This window comes from Nerophis ophidion, linkage group LG19 (assembly GCF_033978795.1).
Source record: "Nerophis ophidion isolate RoL-2023_Sa linkage group LG19, RoL_Noph_v1.0, whole genome shotgun sequence".
Taxonomy (NCBI): Eukaryota; Metazoa; Chordata; class Actinopteri; order Syngnathiformes; family Syngnathidae; genus Nerophis; species Nerophis ophidion.
In genome coordinates, this window is record NC_084629.1 from 18,230,124 (window position 1) to 18,249,779 (window position 19,656).

Genomic DNA, 19,656 nt, shown 5'->3' on the forward strand with positions numbered 1-19,656 from the left:
CAATTGTTCAGTTTTTTAACAGCCGAGTGTGATGTTTGCAGAAAAAATGTCATGGCAACGGTGTGATTGGCCTTCCTGCTAATAGAACCCAAATTGTCTCTTCACTAATCAACACTCGAGAGACAAACAATTACACTCCTGCGTGGGGGCGGGCCCAGCTGTGTGTGTGTGTGTGTAATGTATGCAAAGGAGACATACAACATGAACACAGCCGAGAGTCACTTTGTGCCTTTTCTCTCCTACGTCAAATCAAAGTTCTTATTTGAGAAGATCGATCGAGAAGTTCTACAAAGTCCCTCTGCAGGAATCGAACATCGACAAAACTGGTAGCGAAGGCAAAATCTGACCTGTTCTCGCTGGCCGGGGCGGTGACCCTCTGCGTGGCGTGGCGGTCATCACGACAAGAACCTTGGTGTCCAGGCTGGAGCAGAAGGACCCCATGGTCAAGCGGAGGTTCAAGTCACCTCCGCGTAGGGGCGGACATCCTGCACTCGTGATGCCCTTGGTGGTCTGAGCACATCGCAGCCTATCGAGGGGGAGGAGAAGGACCTGTGGTCTGGGTCATATTATGGGATGGAGAGTTAGGAGCAGAAGTATTTGGACGGTAATGTTGTCTTTCTGCAGTTTGTCATAATTTCTCCTCTCATATATTTCGGGTCGTCATGGATGTGAACAAAAATCTCTACAATGACATTTTTTTGGAGGTTTGACATGTAGACGAGCATTCTTGCTGTATTTATTTCATTTATCGCTTTGCAAAGAAAAATACACAAAAGATGCACGGACTGACAGCAACAAAAAACAAAAACACGTCATTATTAGCGACACACCAGCTAAAAAAAAACATTTTCAAAAATTGCAGGAAGAATTTGCATAATTCAATTCAAAACGACTCTTTCATAGAGAGAAACAGCGGCCTCATGTGGTAAAGTTTGCTACTCCTTGATTTCTTCTGTTGCTCATTGGGACTCCTACTAGAACAGGGGTGTTAAACTCATTTTAGATCCGGGCCACACGGAGAAAAATTTAATTCCGACTGGGCTTGTAAAATCACGGCACGATAACTTAAAAATAAAGACAACTTCAAATAGTTTTCTTTGTTTAAAAAAATAACAAGCACATTCTGAAAATGTACAAATCATAATGTTGTTGTTTTTTTTTTCACTTACATGTAGCGGGTAATAGTATTCTACTTTCATTTGTCGTTTTTTTTACTTTCTGAATAAATTATGTGATGATGTTCATCAGTCAACTCATTGATATTAATTTTCAATCTATGAAGATAAAAAATATTATCAAAATCAAATTACAGAATGTTTATTATGTAGTTTGCTAATTTTCCTTGACGTATGCACTAACAGCATGTCGTTGTTATTTTTTTTTTACATATGTAGCATCATTTACAAAGATCCAAAAAATTGCTATTGCAACAACTAGTGGACACATTTAAAACAGCAGTTTCTTTCATTCAGAAAGGTTCTGCTCATTTTTATACTTGCAAACTCATCTCGCGGGCCAGATAAAACCTGTTTGCAATCCTGTTTTATGTTTGACACCCCTGCACTAGAAGGTGCTTCTGTGTGCTAACAAAAAACAAAAATAGGCAATTTTAGTGACACACCACCTAAACAACACTTCAATTTTTAAAAACTGCACAAAGAATCTGCATAATTCAATTCAAAACGACTCTTTCACAGAGAGAAACAGCGACCTCTTCTGGTAAAGTTTGCTACTCCTTGATTTCTCTCTTTGTTCATTGGGACTCCTTCCACTAGAGGGTGATGCTGGGTGTCAAACACATTTACATCGTAAAAAGATCAAATTCTTCCCTTCGTCTTCTCGAGCGTTTTCAGTGTTTGCTGGCAGCCGTCTTCTCCGCCTGGTACTTCCTCAGCTGGTTCAAGAAGCCGGGGTTGGGGCAGGTGGCAGGCCGGGCTGCCGCGACAACGGAGAGGGCATCGTCGAAGGACCGGTCGTCACAAGACATCAGGTAGCCGATGACTGCCGCCGGAGCCCGAGAGATGCCAGTGTTGCAGTGGACCAAGACCACGCCTTTCTGAGGGCGGCATCACGTTTGTTATTAGCAATGAAATCTTCAACAGAACAATTCAGACCACAAGTGTCAAACGTGCGACCCGTATCCGGCCTGTGAAAAGCTTTAATCTGGCCCGTGTGATGAGTTTGGGGAGTATAGAAATAGCTGCTATTCTAAATGTGTCCTCTTGATGCCGCCATGGCAATTATGGCACACGGTTTATACGGGGGCCAAACAAGCGTGCCAATAAGAGGTTCACAGTAATGCGTGACTGTGGCTCCTCCCCCTCGACCCAAAAGACACTTAAACCCTGCCGCTTACGTTTTCCGCTTTGTGCTTTTGGCACCCTCATTTCCCCAAAATGTCTCTGTCTAAAATGAGAAAAGTGGGCGCAGAGTGTAACTAAACCCTCTTGAATAGTTTGTTGAACTAGCACAGGATTATTGACGAATGAGGTATTTAATACGAGAATAGTGTTTTTGTATTTATTTGGTTCAACCCCAGACAGGCTGTGACTTCAAGTTTATTGTCTTTGCAGATACACCGAGACAACGTTCATTGTGTTCTTAATGGTGTTTTTGCAAAGGCACCATTTTTTTTAATCCAACTTTTTTTTATTGACTTTTTCACATATACAGAAAAAAAGTGCAAGTCGAAACAGTACAATTTTAAAGTCAGTGAATTCTTCATACCTTTACCCCTAAAACCACCCACCCACCCACCCACCCCACTCAGGTCGAACCAACCAGGGACACATGGCACAAACAACAAGTAAGACGAGAAAGACACACACATTCACACATACACCCATACAAGACCAAAAACAGAAAGAGACTAAAAGGAGAGAGAAAGGGAGGAAAAATATAAAAAATAAAATAAATAATACTAATACTAAATAAAAGGGAGATTATTCCTCATCTGCGTCTGGACATAAGTCAAGAGAGTTGACATGCAGTAAGAAAGGACTCCATGAACTTTCAAACACTTGAGCAGAGCCATTTAGTGAAAACCTAAGTTTTTCCAATTTTAAATTGTAAAGAACCTCTTTAATCCAACGCCCGTGTGATGGGGGGTGAGCCAGCTTCCAATTGAACAAGATCAGTCGCCTGGCCAGCAAGGTCGTAAAAGCACAGGGCATGTGTTATCAGGGCATATGCCGAAAATGGCTGACAATGGGTTGGAGGGAAAGTCTTGACCGTATGCCTTTCCGATAGTGTCAAAAATGTCCTCCCATAAGGAACATAATTTAGAGCAGGACCAGAACATATGGACATGATCAGCCGGAGATTGTTTGCATCTATTACAGGTATTGCTAACAGTGGGGTAGATTTTGGATAGTTTTGCATTAGTGTAGTGAATTTTATGGATTACTTTGCATTGGATGAGACCATGACGGGCACAAATCAAGGAGGAGTGGACCAGTTTCAGGGCAGAGTTCCAGAGTTTATCAGATATGTTGATGTTAAGATCGCTCTCCCACGAGGCTGTTATCACTGATAAAGAGTTTGGAGCAACTGAGCTTAAGGAGGTATAAATCACAGAGATACATTTTTTATGATTTGGGCTCAGAGATAGCAATGTATCTATAAGAGTTTCCGGGGGACGATTTGGGAAGTGTGGGAACTGCTTCTTTACGAAGTCCCTCACCTGAAAGAAACGAAAAAGGTGGGAGTTTGGCAAATCGTATTTGGAAGAAAGTTCAGCGAAGGATGAGAACACACCGTCTGTATAGAGGTCTTCCACAGTGGTGATACCGTGATCGTGCCAGGTCATAAATGCGGAGTCGGTAAGGGAAGGTTTAAATAATTGTTTTTTAAGTAGCGGAGTCAAAATAGATGGGCCCTGAAAACCCAAATGTTTCCTTAGCTGGATCCATATTTTCAAGGAGATCGATACAATGGTGTTTGCGCCTTCAAGTTTAAGTGGAAAGGGGAGTGGTGAGCATAAGCAAGAACGTAGTGAAAAGTGTGGAATTGCCGTTTCAAGGGATACCCAGGCCGGGAGGGTCTGAGAGCTTCCATCCATCCAGTATAGGAGTTTCTGTACATTAGCCGCCCAATAGTACTGTCTAAAATTAGGGAGTGCAAGCCCTCCCTCAGATTTGGGAGATTGTAGGACCGACTTGCGGATTCGGGCCGATCCGGCCCCCCATAAAAATTTGGATATTAGGCACCATTTTTTTTACCTCCAACCTGCAGAGTTTTGTCAACAGCAATATTTGGAATATGAACATTTTCAGAAAGTGCTTGTTCCTACTTTTGGCCAAAGTAAAACAAATAAACAAAACAATCTTGAAGTTCTCTTTGTTTTTAAGTTATCACGTAATGACTTTATCGGTGCGGAATAGATTTTCTTCCATTGGGCCTCTGAGCTAAAAATTAGTTTGACAGCGCTGATTTAGACACTTCCAGGCGAATGTGCAGTGCTGCCCGGTGGACACTAGAGGGTGTGAGAGACGAGCAGAAAGGAGGTGAAATCTTAGCTCCGCCTATCAGATGTTGACTGTGTTTAGTTAATAGTTATTTTGTGTCACTGGTTCCTCGTTAACGTCTCTGTTACATCTTCAGCCTGTCACTCACGTCTGGCCTTCACGTCCTAACACTTTAACACCCAATCACAAAAATAAATACATACCATTTGAAGCAAACACATTTTTTTTATTTGTCAGGAATTGAAATACTTTTTTTAAAAGTCCCAAATCAAGACAATTATCCAGATCAGCTCCTAAATGTAATCTCTTTGAGTTTTTAGAACTCTATCGGACATTGTGACATTTCCTGGAAAAAAGGGACCCAACACACATACTGTACAGCAGATTTGTACAGCTAAACGGGTACATATAATTTATACACACATACACATTGGCCCTTTAGACACATTTTTTTTCTCTCAATGTGGTTCCTGAGTCAAAATATTCGCTCAGCTCTGACATAAATCATGCCTCTCAGCTGGATAGAAGAAGGCTGAGGACCTGTTCCGACATGTTGGTACACTTTGACAGCCACTTTAGACTCAGAAATGGCGAGAACGACACAAAAAGTCACGTGGTTCCACCCCCATTTTCTTCGCGAGGATATTGAGTCATTCTTCATCTAAACGGGAATATATGAACATCCTAGCAGTCGGAATCCTAATGACAGCAGACCTCGTACCGTAAGTTATGTTTAATTGTTTGTTGGCTTTCATGAAGTCTGCAGTGAGTAATAATCAGTGATGTTGGAAAAAAGAAAAACGTCGTAAATACGTAAATATTAAATGTTATTATAAAATTTACAACATTACATTACATATATACTTCCATCATGTATATATTACATGTTATTATAAATGTTACAACATTACATATATACTTACATCATGTACATATTACATGTTATTATAAATGTTAATTCATTACATATATACTTACATCATGTATATATTACACATTAGAAATGTTACTACATAACATCATGTATATACTGTATTACATGTTATTATAAATGTTACTACATTACATATATAAATGTTACTACATAACATATATACTAACATCATGTATATATTTCATGTTATTATAAATGTTACTACATTACATAAATACTTATATCATGTATATAAAACCTTAGTGGAGGTATTTCGATGTTTTTAAGGGCCTTATAGTCAGAATAGAGTGACTCTTGTAGGCTACATTCTAAGCAAACTTTTGATCAAATTTATTTAATAGTTAGAATGCGTAAAAAAAAAATCTATCCATCATCATGTCTTTCATAATGCTCCTGAATGGGCAACATTTTTTAAAAACTGCAGTTCCCCCTTAACATTGTTTTAGTCTGTAACAGAACAGATTTAAAGTGCATCAATTTGCCTGAAATAAAAAAATGTTAATCCTCATTTAAACTACACATTTTTCCACTAACTTGTCCCGTTTTAATACTGAAAAACAGAATAAATAAATAATAATAAATCTAAATCAAGATTAACTTGTGAGCAAAATACATGAACCTACATAACAAAAAATGATAAATAGAATAGTGATTTTTTTTAATTTTCCTAATTAAAATGAGCAAATCCAAATTAATGGCTACAACGAGCACATTTTGTAGAGTACAGCTTTTTGAAGAATGATAATGCATGATAATGATAAAGACCATTTCCCGGGATTACAAGCCTCCCTGGCAACGCGCCGCGCCCGCCCCACTATTAGAGTTCACCCCACAAGTTCTACTCTCGTGTGTGACAATGTGTGCGGTCTCGCCTCCACCCGCAGAGACAAATGTGTTTTTTAATCATTAATTAATGTATTTTGTACAGTATATATACACTATCTTCACGTTATTGATATCTACTTATATAGAGTATATAGTAGCAATACACTTTGGATATGTTTGATCGTTACACTTGACAAACTTGTATTTGATATACGGAATTGCAAATGTATATATGGACTACGGATATATGGAGCTACGGTATGTGAATAAATATATCCAGATTTACGGGACACCTTGATTTTGTATTATAATATTATACAGTATTTGATTCTGTTCTGGTTGTCAAAAGTTTATCAAGTTAAGTTAAGTTAAGTTAAAGTACCAATGATTGTCACACACACACCAGGTGTGGTGAAATTTGTCCTCTGCATTTGACCCATCTCCTTGATCACCCCCTGGGAGGTGAGGAGAGCAGTGGGCAGCAGCATTGCCACGCCCGTGAATCATTTTTGGTGATTCAACCCCCAATTCCAACCCTTGACGATGAGTGCCAAGCAGGGAGTTAAAGGGACCCATTTTTAAAGTCTTTGGTATGACTCGGCTGGGATTTGAACTCACAACATACCAATCTCAGGGCGGACACTCTAACCACTAGGCCACTTATCAAGTGCAATGTTCATACGTGTCCAAAGTTTATTACTATTGTATTTGTATTATTATTATATAATTATTATTTAGAACGATGCCGACACTCAAGCGGATTGGATGCTGCGACGTCATCGCCATGACGACAGCGATAAGGAGGGTCATTAGCAGCCAGATGGCCTGCTGGGTAACGTGAGACACTTTTTCAAAGCAAAATCATCAGTCTGATGATGGCTGGAGTTACCACAAAGTGTGCGCACATTTCATCATCGACACACGTCCTGTAATCAAAGCCGGCCGATAGCGCCCTAATGGCCGCGCGCGGTGTCGTGTTCGGGTTAGGGCTAAAACAGCCTGGGTGACCCTGAGATGTGATCCGCACGCCGATGAGGGAAACACGAAACAAAACTTTCATGCATTATTGAGCAGCGCTGGAGGAGCAATGGGACATCTCAGGCTAACATCTTTACATGCTCTCTTTCCTAATCCTTTGCAAGTGGACTATCAACGCATCACATGACATTTCCCTTATTGATTTATTGGGGAAATATGCAATTCCCAGCAGACACAAAACAATAAAACAACGTTGAGAACATGTTGGATTAGGTCCTGACGTGGAGCAACACAAACACAACGTTGAAACAACATGCATTTTGACAACGTTTAATCAATGTTGGGTTCTGACGTTGATTTGCCATTAAAAATTTGGTCATTTTCCAACCAATATTCTACAACTCAAATACAACGTTGAATCAACATGCTTTTTAACAACGTTTAATCAATGTTGAGTTCTGACGTTGATTTGACCATTGAACTTTGGTCATTTGCCAACCAAAGACTTGAATCCAACATTACACAAAAATATTGGGGGTGAAATCCCCATTACTTATTCACGGGCGCGGCACCGCTGCTGCCCACTGCTCCCCTCACCTCCCAGGGATGATCAAGGGTGATAGGTCAAATGCAAAGAATAATTTCGCCACATCTATCATGTGTGTGACAATCATTGGTACTTTAACTTTAATATTGTCTCAATTTAAAAATACAGCTATTTTGCAACGTTGTTTCAAAGTCAGTTTTAAAGGATACAATGTATAATAAATGTTGTATCAATGTTTTGTGCCTGCTGGGTTGGCTCACCGATTATCATTATCATTTTCTGATGGCCACAGTTTGACCTTGGAACAGACCATTTCTATAAACATTGCACAAGTGATGCAAACTTGCTAGTTATACTAAAAAGATCCACTTTTAGCGTGACAACGTCACCAAAGTACCTCCGCCCGAGCCTGCAGGATGAAGTCACAACATTCCTGAAGGTGCGGCACCAGGTCTGTGTCGGGCTGGTCCAGGATGCTGACTGTCTTGTAGACGAACAGGTCGGGGAAGACGTTCTCCACGCCAAATGCCACGTTGAGGATGTGCGACACCTGACGAGCGGGTAGGTAGTTGCCGTCAGAACCGAGTGGGCGGCGTGGGGGTCCGTTTGGAAGACTTACCTTGTGTTTCCTCAAGGTGCTGAAGTCATGCGCAGCGTCCTGAGAACCTGCCCACACGCACAGAAAAATTAGGTTTCTATATAAACCATACAAACGGGTGCGAAGGGACTCACCTAGCAGCAGGTAGGGCTTGACCACGCCCACCTGGAGGTCCCACGAGGTGTCAGGGACGTACCCCAGCATCTTCTCCGGTGCGGCCGGGTCGTCCACCACCGTCATCATCGAGCCTTTCCAGGTCTCGATGATGCGGCGGCCGCTCAGCGATGTCACGCGGGTGCACTGCCTCTTCAGACGCGTGCGAGAGAAACTCTGGATCTCCTCGGTGAGGGACTGCATGACCGGGGTCTGGACTCAAGATGCAGGTGATCCTGGGGAGGGACAATGTTACAAACGCTGTGAGACTTGCAGTGGGCGGGTTTCCAGCTTCCACCTATGCTAACGCGCGTTCTGCTAAAGGTGCATTCCAAGGTTCTGTACCAAGTCTCCCAAATACGTTTGGTTTTGTGCTGCTGCTGGTCATGACACACATTTACCGCCGCCCGCGGATCAGACCTTGTCTTATTTAAGATTCTCTCTTTCTGGGGGGGGGGGGGGGGGGGGAGTCCTCCAAGATTCTTTAGTCTAAAATGATGAGAGGTGACAAGAACTGAAGTTTAACAATTTATCCTACAAATAAGGACACATAACAGAAATATCAGGCCTAGAGAGAAGGGGTCAAGCTTACAAGAGATCAAAGCAATCTCTCTAATTCAGGGCTATTCAACTAGACAATGAAGAGGGCCACAGTTTCAGGAGTCCGAGGGCTCGGAGGCCGGACATCAAAATGTGGATGTTTGGTGAGAAAGTGCCTACGCAGGTTAAATTCCTTTGAGACTTACTTATTTACAAAGTAAACACTGCGCTGTCAATAAATTCGTTATTCCTCCCTCGCTACTCAATTCCAATGTGTACAGCTCGTTAACAGCATGAAGAAACAGAAACTCCAGATGTTATGTTGGGTATTGATGTTCTTTATTCTGAATTATTTTCTTTATTTCCTTTTTTTGTTTTTCATTTCGGATTGTAAAACTGAAATTATAAGGCTAAACTGACCCCGAAAGTGAATAAGCGGTAGAAAATGGATGGATGGATGGATGGATAAACATTACAGAAGTACGGCATCCATTGTATATTTTACATAAATAATGTGTATTTTACCTAAATCATGTCCATTGTGTAATTTACCTAAATAATGTCCCTTGTGTATTTTACATAGTTAATGTCCATTGTGTATTTTACATAAATAATGTCCATTGTGTATTTTACATAAAAAAAGTCCAGTGTATTTTACCGTGTCCATTGTGTATTTTACATAATGTCCATTGTGTATTTTACATATTGTTCATTGTGAATTTTACATAATGTCCATTGTGAATTTTACATAAATAATATCCATTGTGTATTTTACATAGTTAATGTCCATTATTTATTTTACATAAATATCCATTGTTTATTTTACATAAATAATGCCCATTGTGTATTTTACATAAATAATGTCCATTGTGCATTTTACATGGACAAAATAAAAGGTTTGATGTTAATCCATTGACACAACACCATTTTTTTTATGCATATATAAATTAAAAAACATCTACAGTACATCACACAACAATGTATGTGACTCATCACAATTAAACCTGAAGTGCAGCATTCTCGCACTGTACTGGTGAAACTTAGCGCTACATGTATTAAACGACCTTTGAATGCCCGAGTTACTCTTAGTCGTAAAACAACACGACAATGAATACAAAAGAGGCGTCAGCAATTTCAATACAATAAAAACAAAAAATCTTCATACTTACAAAGATTTAACCAAGGTTACACGTGTGGATTTCTACCGTTGTTGCATCTCTGTCTACAGCACTGTGTCCGTCGCTTAAAAGGTCCGACAGAAAACAGCGACTCAAGCACTTGTTGTCCAGTCGTCATTAAACGTCTGATTTTTGCAATTTATTTGAATTATTTTCAGGGTTGAAAAAGTAGTCGTCTTCTACTCACCCCAATGCTGTTTCACTGAAAAGCCAGTTTAATAGGCCTACTCTAATTGCTGCTTTTTGAAACTGAAACTTAAGACTTGAAACTGAAACTTAACAACGCGTGTGTTTAGTGAACACATTTTCCTCCACTCTCCCTCTTCAGGCCTGTATCTCATGACATCATGGATAAAGATATATATGTGCGAGAGTGCATTAATGCCGTTTATCTCCTTCTCGCAGAACCAAGGCCACTTCTAAGGGGTTCTTATTCTGCCAAAAGGAACATCAGTAAAGTTTCATTGATAGCGTGAGGTACCTGATGCTGAGTGGTATCAAAGTCCAGCAAACGGTCCACTTCAAAGTACAGAAACCACAGCTGCGGTCCAGCTCAGAATCCCCCAAAAGAGACAACCTTCTCCATGCATGTCAGTGTTGGACCCAGTCCAGGTTCTCTGGCCCACATGGAGGACCAGGACCTGCAGACACACGTTCAATCCAGACTAGATAGACGCGTGGAGTAGTGCTGGAAGTGCAGGCTGAAGTGTAAGTGGTGTTGTGTTACCTGGCACCACCTTTCCACTCACACAATACCACTCTACTTAAGGTTCTCTTACCTTATTTGGCAACATGAGACGGCCCTTAGTATGAATTTGTATACGCACAACAACAATAATGTAGTAATACCGTGTCAATCAAAAGTCATCCTTATTATCATCGAAAAAGTATCTTCTTATTCATGCTGTACTTTGTGCACACAGTATACACACAATGACATCATACTGTTTGAAAGTAGCAGTCAAGTGGAAAATTGTCTTTCTATGCATTATTGTGTGTCAAACCATGCATCCATCCATTTCTACCGCTTATTCCCTTTTGGCGTGGCGGGGGGCGCTGGCGCCTATCTCAGCTACAATCGGGCGGAAGGCGGGGTACACCCTGGACAAGTCGCCACCTCATCGCAGCTGTCAAACCATATCCAATTGTATTTACAATCCCCAAAGTATGTGAAAATAGTGTCTAAACATCACAGCCATTTAGAATTTTTCGTAGATTCGGGAGTGGGAGAAAGTCTGATATTAGACATAGACACATTTGTTTTTGTCTTTTTATGCATTCGAAGTCGTGACTAAATAAGTCAATAAAAAGTAAGTTAACAATGGAGTCAACGGGGGCTCTCTATTTCGCCCACAAAACCCGCCACCGTTTACATCGCGTGACATGAATATTAACCAAATGTTCGTGATGCTGTTATCACAAAAGCTAACGCAGACAAAACGCTAACGCAGACAAACTATTCTTTAGCTGCGCATTGATAACAGAGAGTTAACGATAGCTTATGCTGCTGTACTGTGAGGCAATATCCTGCTGCTCCCGCATTATCGCGTCTCGGCTCCTCAGTTATTATAGATAATAAATCAAGCCTCTCATCTGAACACACACAACCAAAGGCAGCAACATTTAACCCTTTGTGTGGATTATGATTAATTCCTCATCTAAACGGGAAGATATAAACATCCCATCAGTCGTCATTGCAGTGAAGGCAGACATTGCACAGTAAGTGGTTGTTTTATCCATCTGTTGCTTGTATTTCTTGTTTAGCTCTTAGCAATACTGCTACATGAGGCTATAGTGTTACACTAAAGATTAAAGGCCTACTGAAATGAGATTTTCTTATTCAAACGGGGATAGCAGGTTCATTCTGTGTCATACTTGATCATTTCGCGATATTGCCATATTTTTGCTGAAAGGATTTAGTAAAGAACATCGACGATAAAGTTGGCAACTTTTGGTCGCTATAAAAAAAAGCCTTGCCTTTACCGGAAGTCGCAGACGATGACATCACCGGTGTGAGGGCTCCTCACATCCTCACATTGTTTATAATGTGAGCCTCCAGCAGCAAGAAGTATTCGGGCCAAGAAAACGACAATTTCCCCATTAATTTGAGCGAGGGTGAAAGATTTGTGGATGATGATATTGATAGCGAAGGACTACAAAAAAAAAAAAAAAAGGTGATTGCATTGGGACGGATTCAGATGTTTTTGGACACATTTACTAGGATAATTCTGGGAAATCCCTTATCTTTCTATTGTGTTGCTAGTGTTAGTGAGATTAAATAGTACCTGATCGTCGGAGGGGTGTGTCCACGGGTGTCTTGACGCCAGTCTCTGAGGGAAGTAACGGCAGCTGCATGGACGGCGCAAGCTCCGTTGATCTCCGGTAAGAGGCGACTTTTTACCACAATTTTGTCACCGAAACCTGCCGGTTGACAAGTGGTCGGGATCCATGTTCGCTTGACCGCTCTGATCCATAGTAAAGCTTCACCTCCGAGAATTTTAAACAAGGAAACATTGAGTGTTTGTGTGGCTAAAGGCTAAAGCTTCCCACCTCCATCTTTCTACTTTGACTTCTCCATTATTAATTGAACAAATTGCAAAAGATTCAGCAACACATATGTCCAGAATACTGTGTAATTGCGCGATGAAAACAGACAAATTTTAGCCGCAAATGGTGCTGCGCTAATATGTCCCCTCCAACCCGAGACGTCATGCGCACGCGTCATCATTCCGCAACGTCTTCAACAAGAAACTCCGCGGGAAATTTTAAATTGTAATTTAGTAAACTAAACCGGCCCTATCGGCATGTGTTGCAATGTTAATATTTCATCATTGATATATAAACTATCAGACTAAGTGGTCGGTAGTAGTGGGTTTCAGTAGGCCTTTAATCTTTTTAGCACATGGCTTCTAAAAACGTGTAGTTCATCCTCCTTATTTTCAGGCTCAGAAATAGAAGGTTATTGATCTGTTTTTCCCCAAAGCAATCGTTGTTGGCTCTCACAAAGTCGATCTTTGGTTCCTACCTCTACGTCACAGATCAGGTGACTGGCTTGCTCATTATCTCTCGGAATAGATTGGGAATCTCCGTGAGATTGATACTATTTTGATCATGTCTATTTACTCGCAAACTTTGTAGGTCTTTTGGTGTTATAAACCAAATATATATGATAATAGAGGCAACTTGTTTTTTTATACCACTATTTTAAGGCAGCGTTTTTCAACCTTAGGAAATTATGTGATTTTGCCTAATTGGTCGAAAAAATATTGGTTGCAAACCGAACAATTATAATCCGAAAATGTCTTGTTGAGTGTCTGTGCTGAGGAACCATTTAATACTGTTCCATACCAGTAGGTGGGAGCAGGTAGCTAATTGTTGTGTTGGCCTTCTTTGAGAGAAGAGAATTAGTGGTTGATGGAAGGTTACGGTTTGAATATATATTGAACAATGGTGTATTTGATGAGGACGACTTTATACTGTGAATATAGGCTACGGAGTTTCCTTTTTTAACGTTTTGCTGGCGGTGTAGCTCAGGATTTTTTCAAAGAAAATATGTACTTGGCTAAAAAAAAAAAAGGATGAAAAACACAGCTTTAGGGTTAACTTCAGAGAAAGTCCACTAGAAGGCGGCACAGTCCCTCTGAAGATTTCAGTGGACGCTAAAAGTAAGTATGCTCGGTTCTTGAGGGGAGAAAAAGTGGATTCAAGTGTCTTCTTACTGTCTTTACATGAAGAACATTCGGAGGAGGTCTAATCCTTTACAGTGCATGATCACCTTCTTACAGTCGTGGTATCATGTCAGCCATGTTTGACAGGGCGTCTACTGGATGCTGTACCAAGCCAGTGTGTTTCTTTGCAGCTGGGCTTTTGTTTATGTTGGAAAAGATTCTGGTAGTTTCCAAAAACATTGCAGTTAGTGGAGTGGGGGAGAGAGATAAACAATTTTCTGGCTTAGATCGGACCTTTTTATTGCCCTCACACACACGCACACATTTAATCAAAGACGACATAAATGTGTCAAGCTGATAAGACCTCCTTCACAAACATGAACTACGACGTCACACACACACGCACGCACACTAGTGAGAGGACGCAAAAGGAGGGAGGAAAAGAACCAAGGAAGAGAAAGAATGGCGGAAAAGTGCTGACAGGCCTTTCTGTGTATTGACACATGAGTCAGAAAACCCAGAGAGACCCTTGGTGTGTGTGTGTGTGGGTGCGTGCGTGCGTGCGTGTGTGTGTGTGTTGGCACTAAGTCAACCGAAACACGAGCTCCTACAACATCTGACAATCATTACTGCTATAACTAACACACACATACACACACACACTTTGCTGCGTCATTCCACTTTGGAAGAGCAATAACCGAGCAGAGCGTTTCATGCACTGGGGGGGTTCAAAGGTCAAGCACTGAGCAAAGCGATGATATCAGCTCATTCGCTAACATGCGTGAAAGCTGCACGGCATGCTGGGAAGTGTAGTCCTGACAAACGACAGGACGGATGAAGGTAAAGGCAGATCAATCCAAATATCCATTGAATGTATACCGAGGGGCTCATCAATATCGGATCAGTACAACATGCTCATCATGTTTTTTCTCCTTTTTTAACTTGATATGTTCAGTTCAGTTCATTTATTTATACAACACATTGAAAAACAAGCCCAGTTGGCCAAAGTGCTGTGCAGACATAAGAAAAGGGGCACAAAGTGTCACATCTACATGGTAACACAGAAGGATGAATAAAATACCATAGTAAAATATACCTTAAATGTATCATCTAAAATACTAAAATGTCATAAATAAAAAAGGACCAAGATATCCTGTCAAACTAGTTTGGAACGCTATGGAGTAAAATATGTTTTTAGTCTAGATTTAAATTGTCTCACAGATTGGGAGGACCTAACAGATACTGGAAGTCTGGGCCATGCCACTGAAAAGGTTCAATGGTTTTTAGTATAGTTTTAAACCCGGGGTCCCCAAACTACGGCCCGCGGGCCTGATCCAGCCCACCAGCGTCCAAAATCCGGCCTGCGGAGAGTCCCAAGTTTAAAAACAAAACAAAAATATATATATATATATATATATATATATATATATAAATATATATATATATATATATATATATATATATATATATATATATATATATATATGGTATTGAGCACTATTCTCTGGATAATCCAATCAAGACATATACATATATATTCTCTGGATAATCCAATCAAGACATATATATATATGTCTTGATTGGATTATCCAGAGAATAGTGCTCGATACCGTGGTGTATATATACATATATATATATATATATATATATATATATATATATATATATATAAATGTCTTTATTGGATTATCCAGAGAATAGTGCTCGATACCGTGGTATATATATATATATATATATGTCTTTATTGGATTATCCAGAGAATAGTGCTCGATACCGTGGTATATATATATATATATATATATATATATATATATATATATATATATATATACACATTTTATTTTTATTTATTTTTATTTTTTTTATATATATATTAGTGGTATAACGGTACTTGTATTTTTATTGAACCGTTTCAGTACGGTGGTGTACCGAACGAGTTTCTAACCTAAAGTCTTAACAAGCTGCTTTGATTCTTCTGCCTCTGTCTCAGCACCCAGCATTGTCCTACTCACATAACCATCTGATTGGTTACATATATAGTGGTAACAGCCAATCAGCAGTGCGTATTCAGAGCGGTAACAGCCAATCAGCAGTGAGCACATGTTGTAAATGCTTCAGCGTCGAGCAGATAGGTGATTAGCAGGTGAGCATAAGGCAGCGTACTCTCCCCAAATTATAATAAACAGCTCCCAGTCAACTACTACTAACATCACTAAGAGCCCGTTGACCTTCTAGAAACCTAAACTGCAGCTCAGCTCGCTCGCAGTTCTGGCTTGAGATGAAGGTTAATTAGCTTTTAGCGCAACGTTAGCTCAATTTGCTGAGTGTGCGTGTGTGTGTGTGTGTGTGTGTGTGTGTGTGTGTGTGTGTGTTTTACGGACAGAAAAGCTTTGAATGGCAGGGTCCCTGCTATCACATGTTGATAAAAATAAAAAATTTACATAATAAAAATCAACAACAGGCTTCCCAAATGCTGTGATAAATTAGCATGATGAGGTGACTGGAAAATGTTTAATGTTGCACATTTTATAAGTAGAAGAAAAGTTTTGTCATTTAATTTGAATTTAATCTGAGCAACAATTTGAGGCAGTTCAATGTCGATTAACGTGGGCAGATTTATTATAGTGTTCCTAATGTAAAAGGATAAAGCCATTGTTTACAAATTTGGTAAATAAATAACCCAAAAATATATATTTTGTTGTTTTCTTATCGTACCGAAAATTAACCGAACCGTGACCTCTAAACCAAGGTATGTACCGAACCTAAATTTTTGTGTACCGTTACACCCCCTAATATATATATATATACTTTTGACACCCCTGCTATAGATAATAAAAAATCAAATCTGATAAATCTATGGATAAAAAGCAGAGCCTGGCGACGCATGCGCGTTTATCATAACTCTCTCACTCTCTCTGTCTCTACCCCTCCCTCACGAATGTTGCTGCCCGCACCACATTTTTTTTGTTTTTAACCCCTTCTTAACCCTGAATGTATATTGAAAATACACGCAACCCTAACTTAAAATGCCGGACATTTGACGCATTTAAGAAACTCCACCTGGACAGCTCCGCAAAGAGGACTTATCCCGTGAAAAGAGGAGGTATGGTCAGTCTATCATAGCAGAGTTGTTGCTAGCATGCCGCGTGTTGTTGTTTTTTTGATTGATAGAAACTTTTATTAGCCGATTGCACAGTACAGTACATATTCCATACAATTGACCACTAAATGGTAACACCCAAATTAGTTTTTCAACTTGTTTAAGTCGGGGTCCATGTAAATCAATTCATGGTGCCTCGGTGTGCATTGTTTACACAACGTGCGGTGCGCTACTTAATATGTCCGTGTCGTTCGGTACACCTCCGAACCGAACCGAAACCCCTGTACCGAAACGGTTCAATACAAATACACGTACCGTTACACCCCTAATATATATATGTATATATGTGTATATATATATATATATGTATATATAAATATATACATATATATATATATATATATATATATGTATATATAAATATATACATATATATATATATATATATATATATGTATATATAAATATATACACATATATATATATATATATATACACATATATATATATATATATATATATTATTTTATTTTTTTAAATCCGTTCTTTCTAATCCATTTTCTACCGCTTGTTACTTTTGGTGTCTCCAAGCAGCTCAGGCAAATCATATTGTCATAATCGCGCTTGGACTATTATATATATATATATATTTATATATATATATATATATACATATATATATATATATATGGTGGGTAGAGCGGCCGTGCCAGAAACCTGAGGGTTGCAGGTTCGCTTCCCACCTATTGACATGCAAATCGCTGCCATTGTGTCCTTAGGCAGGACACTTCACCCTTGCCCCCGGTGCCGCTCACACCGGTGAATGAGTGATGAGTGAATGATTGGTGGTGGTCGGAAGGGCCGTAGGCGCAAACTGGCAGCCACGCTTCCGTCAGTCTACCCCAGGGCAGCTGTGGCTACAGATGTGGCTTACCACCACCAGGTGTGAATGAATGATGGGTTCCCACTTCTCTGTTAGCGTTTTGAGTATCTAACAATAGAAAAGTGCGATATAAATCTAATCCATTAGTTTTCCATTTAACTTCACCAGTTTTAAATTATTCTAATTCAAAATCGCTGAATTTTCACATTTGCCGTTCAAATACTGAGAAGAGACTTGCGGTGAGTCACAGCCAGTTGAGCCTCACCATGGATTGCGCAATGACTCGGCTAACTGCTGGCTGCTGTGCAGTGAGACCGTATTGCTATATAAATTATATTATACATTTCCATAGTTTAGTTAGCTGAGGTATGTAATGTACAGTGTATTTTGTCAACAACTGTATGTGTGCAACGTATTTGTTGTGCTGGGCAATCAAAAAACGGCTGCGAAGACGCACTGGGTGAGGCTCGCCTCCTGGTGGTAGAGGGCGCTAGTGATCCCAGAGATCATTATTGCGACCACTCGGCTAGGCCTGGGGACATCTGAAGCCGGTATGTTTTAAAGTTGTCGTTTGCCTGCATATCGTAAAAACAACCGTTCAACATTTTACAACTAATTGTAAACTTATAGGTGCCAACCATCAGGGCCGAGTTGTGACGAAAGAGTGTGTCAATGTTGAGATATTAAGCCGAGTTGGTAAGTGAATTTGTTTGCTAATAGTAGCTACTAGCCGTACCCACGTATTTCCAATCTTTCTGATCTGATTGAATTTATAATTATGTTGAGTCTTTATTTTGGGTACTTAAATATGGTGACTGAGTATTGTGGCATTTTAAGGCCATCTGCATTTTTTATGCTACAGTAAACACAATGAATGAACACTGCCGCTGGAGCGCGGTTACACCTGTCATAGTGACAACACTGTGTACTGTCGTGTTTGTTATTTTGTACATACATGTGATTGTTTAATATTGTTAATGTCATTTATTTATTGAAGTTCGAACGATAGATGACTTAATGTTGAAATTTATGTGCGCCCATTGATTGAACTCCGGGTCCTGTGTTTACGTAGGCCAGGTCCCTAAGTCTTGGATGGCGAGCTGTAGATAGGCCTCTAGCATGAACCCAAGGATCTCCACCTCCTCAACCCCTGAACTCCACCAGTTCTGTTCGGACCGGTAGGCGGCTTATAGCCGAACCCCTTGCTTCGCACTTCATTGCTCTGCTGCCTTTTGCACTACCTCATACACAACCTACCCATAAACTGAACTTTCACTACAAACTGCCATATCCACAACCCCAACCCGTGTGGCTGTATGAACTGCGAATGCACATATGGACTGCGATCAGTCTCATATGGCTCCTATAAACTTGAAGAACTTTTGATATTACTTTTTATGAATTACCTGAACTAAACCAACATTGTTTGTTGAGATTCCTTTCTGTTTTTTTCTTTTGTTTTGAATGACCATTCCTATTGTCTGTCCACTGGTTGTTGCACTGTACATGTTTAAATAACACCAGTATCATTTAAAGTATTTAATTGTGTCTGTCCTACGCTCTCCGAGTCGTAATCTAGACTTCTGATTAGCCCAAATATTGAGAACTTCTACTATACTAGCTAAAGTACCTGCTACATTAAGTTAAAGTACCAAAGATTGTCACACACACACTAGGTGTGGTGAAATTTGTCCTCTGCATTTGACCCATCCCCTTTTTCAACCCATTTGTAGGTGAGGGGAGCAGTGAGCAGCAGCGGCCGGGAATCATTTTTGGTGATTTAACC

General features: G+C 40.0%; 1 protein-coding gene across 11 annotated transcripts in view; it reads right to left on the reverse strand.

The window, feature by feature from the left end:
- Positions 1 to 354: 354 nt before the first annotated feature.
- dusp19a (dual specificity phosphatase 19a) overlaps positions 355 to 19,656 on the reverse strand; it is a 53,943-nt gene continuing 34,641 nt past the window's right edge. For 8 of the 11 annotated variants that reach the window (XM_061879389.1, XM_061879390.1, XM_061879388.1 and 5 more), the window contains 3 exons: positions 8,370 to 8,737; positions 8,148 to 8,300; positions 355 to 2,056 (listed from right to left, as the gene is read on the reverse strand). In XM_061879389.1, coding sequence (XP_061735373.1) covers positions 1,850 to 2,056; positions 8,148 to 8,300; positions 8,370 to 8,705 — 696 coding nt within the window. In that variant the 5' untranslated portion in view covers positions 8,706 to 8,737 and the 3' untranslated portion in view covers positions 355 to 1,849. The other 3 variants (XM_061879383.1, XM_061879392.1, XM_061879391.1) reach the window with 3 other exon arrangements.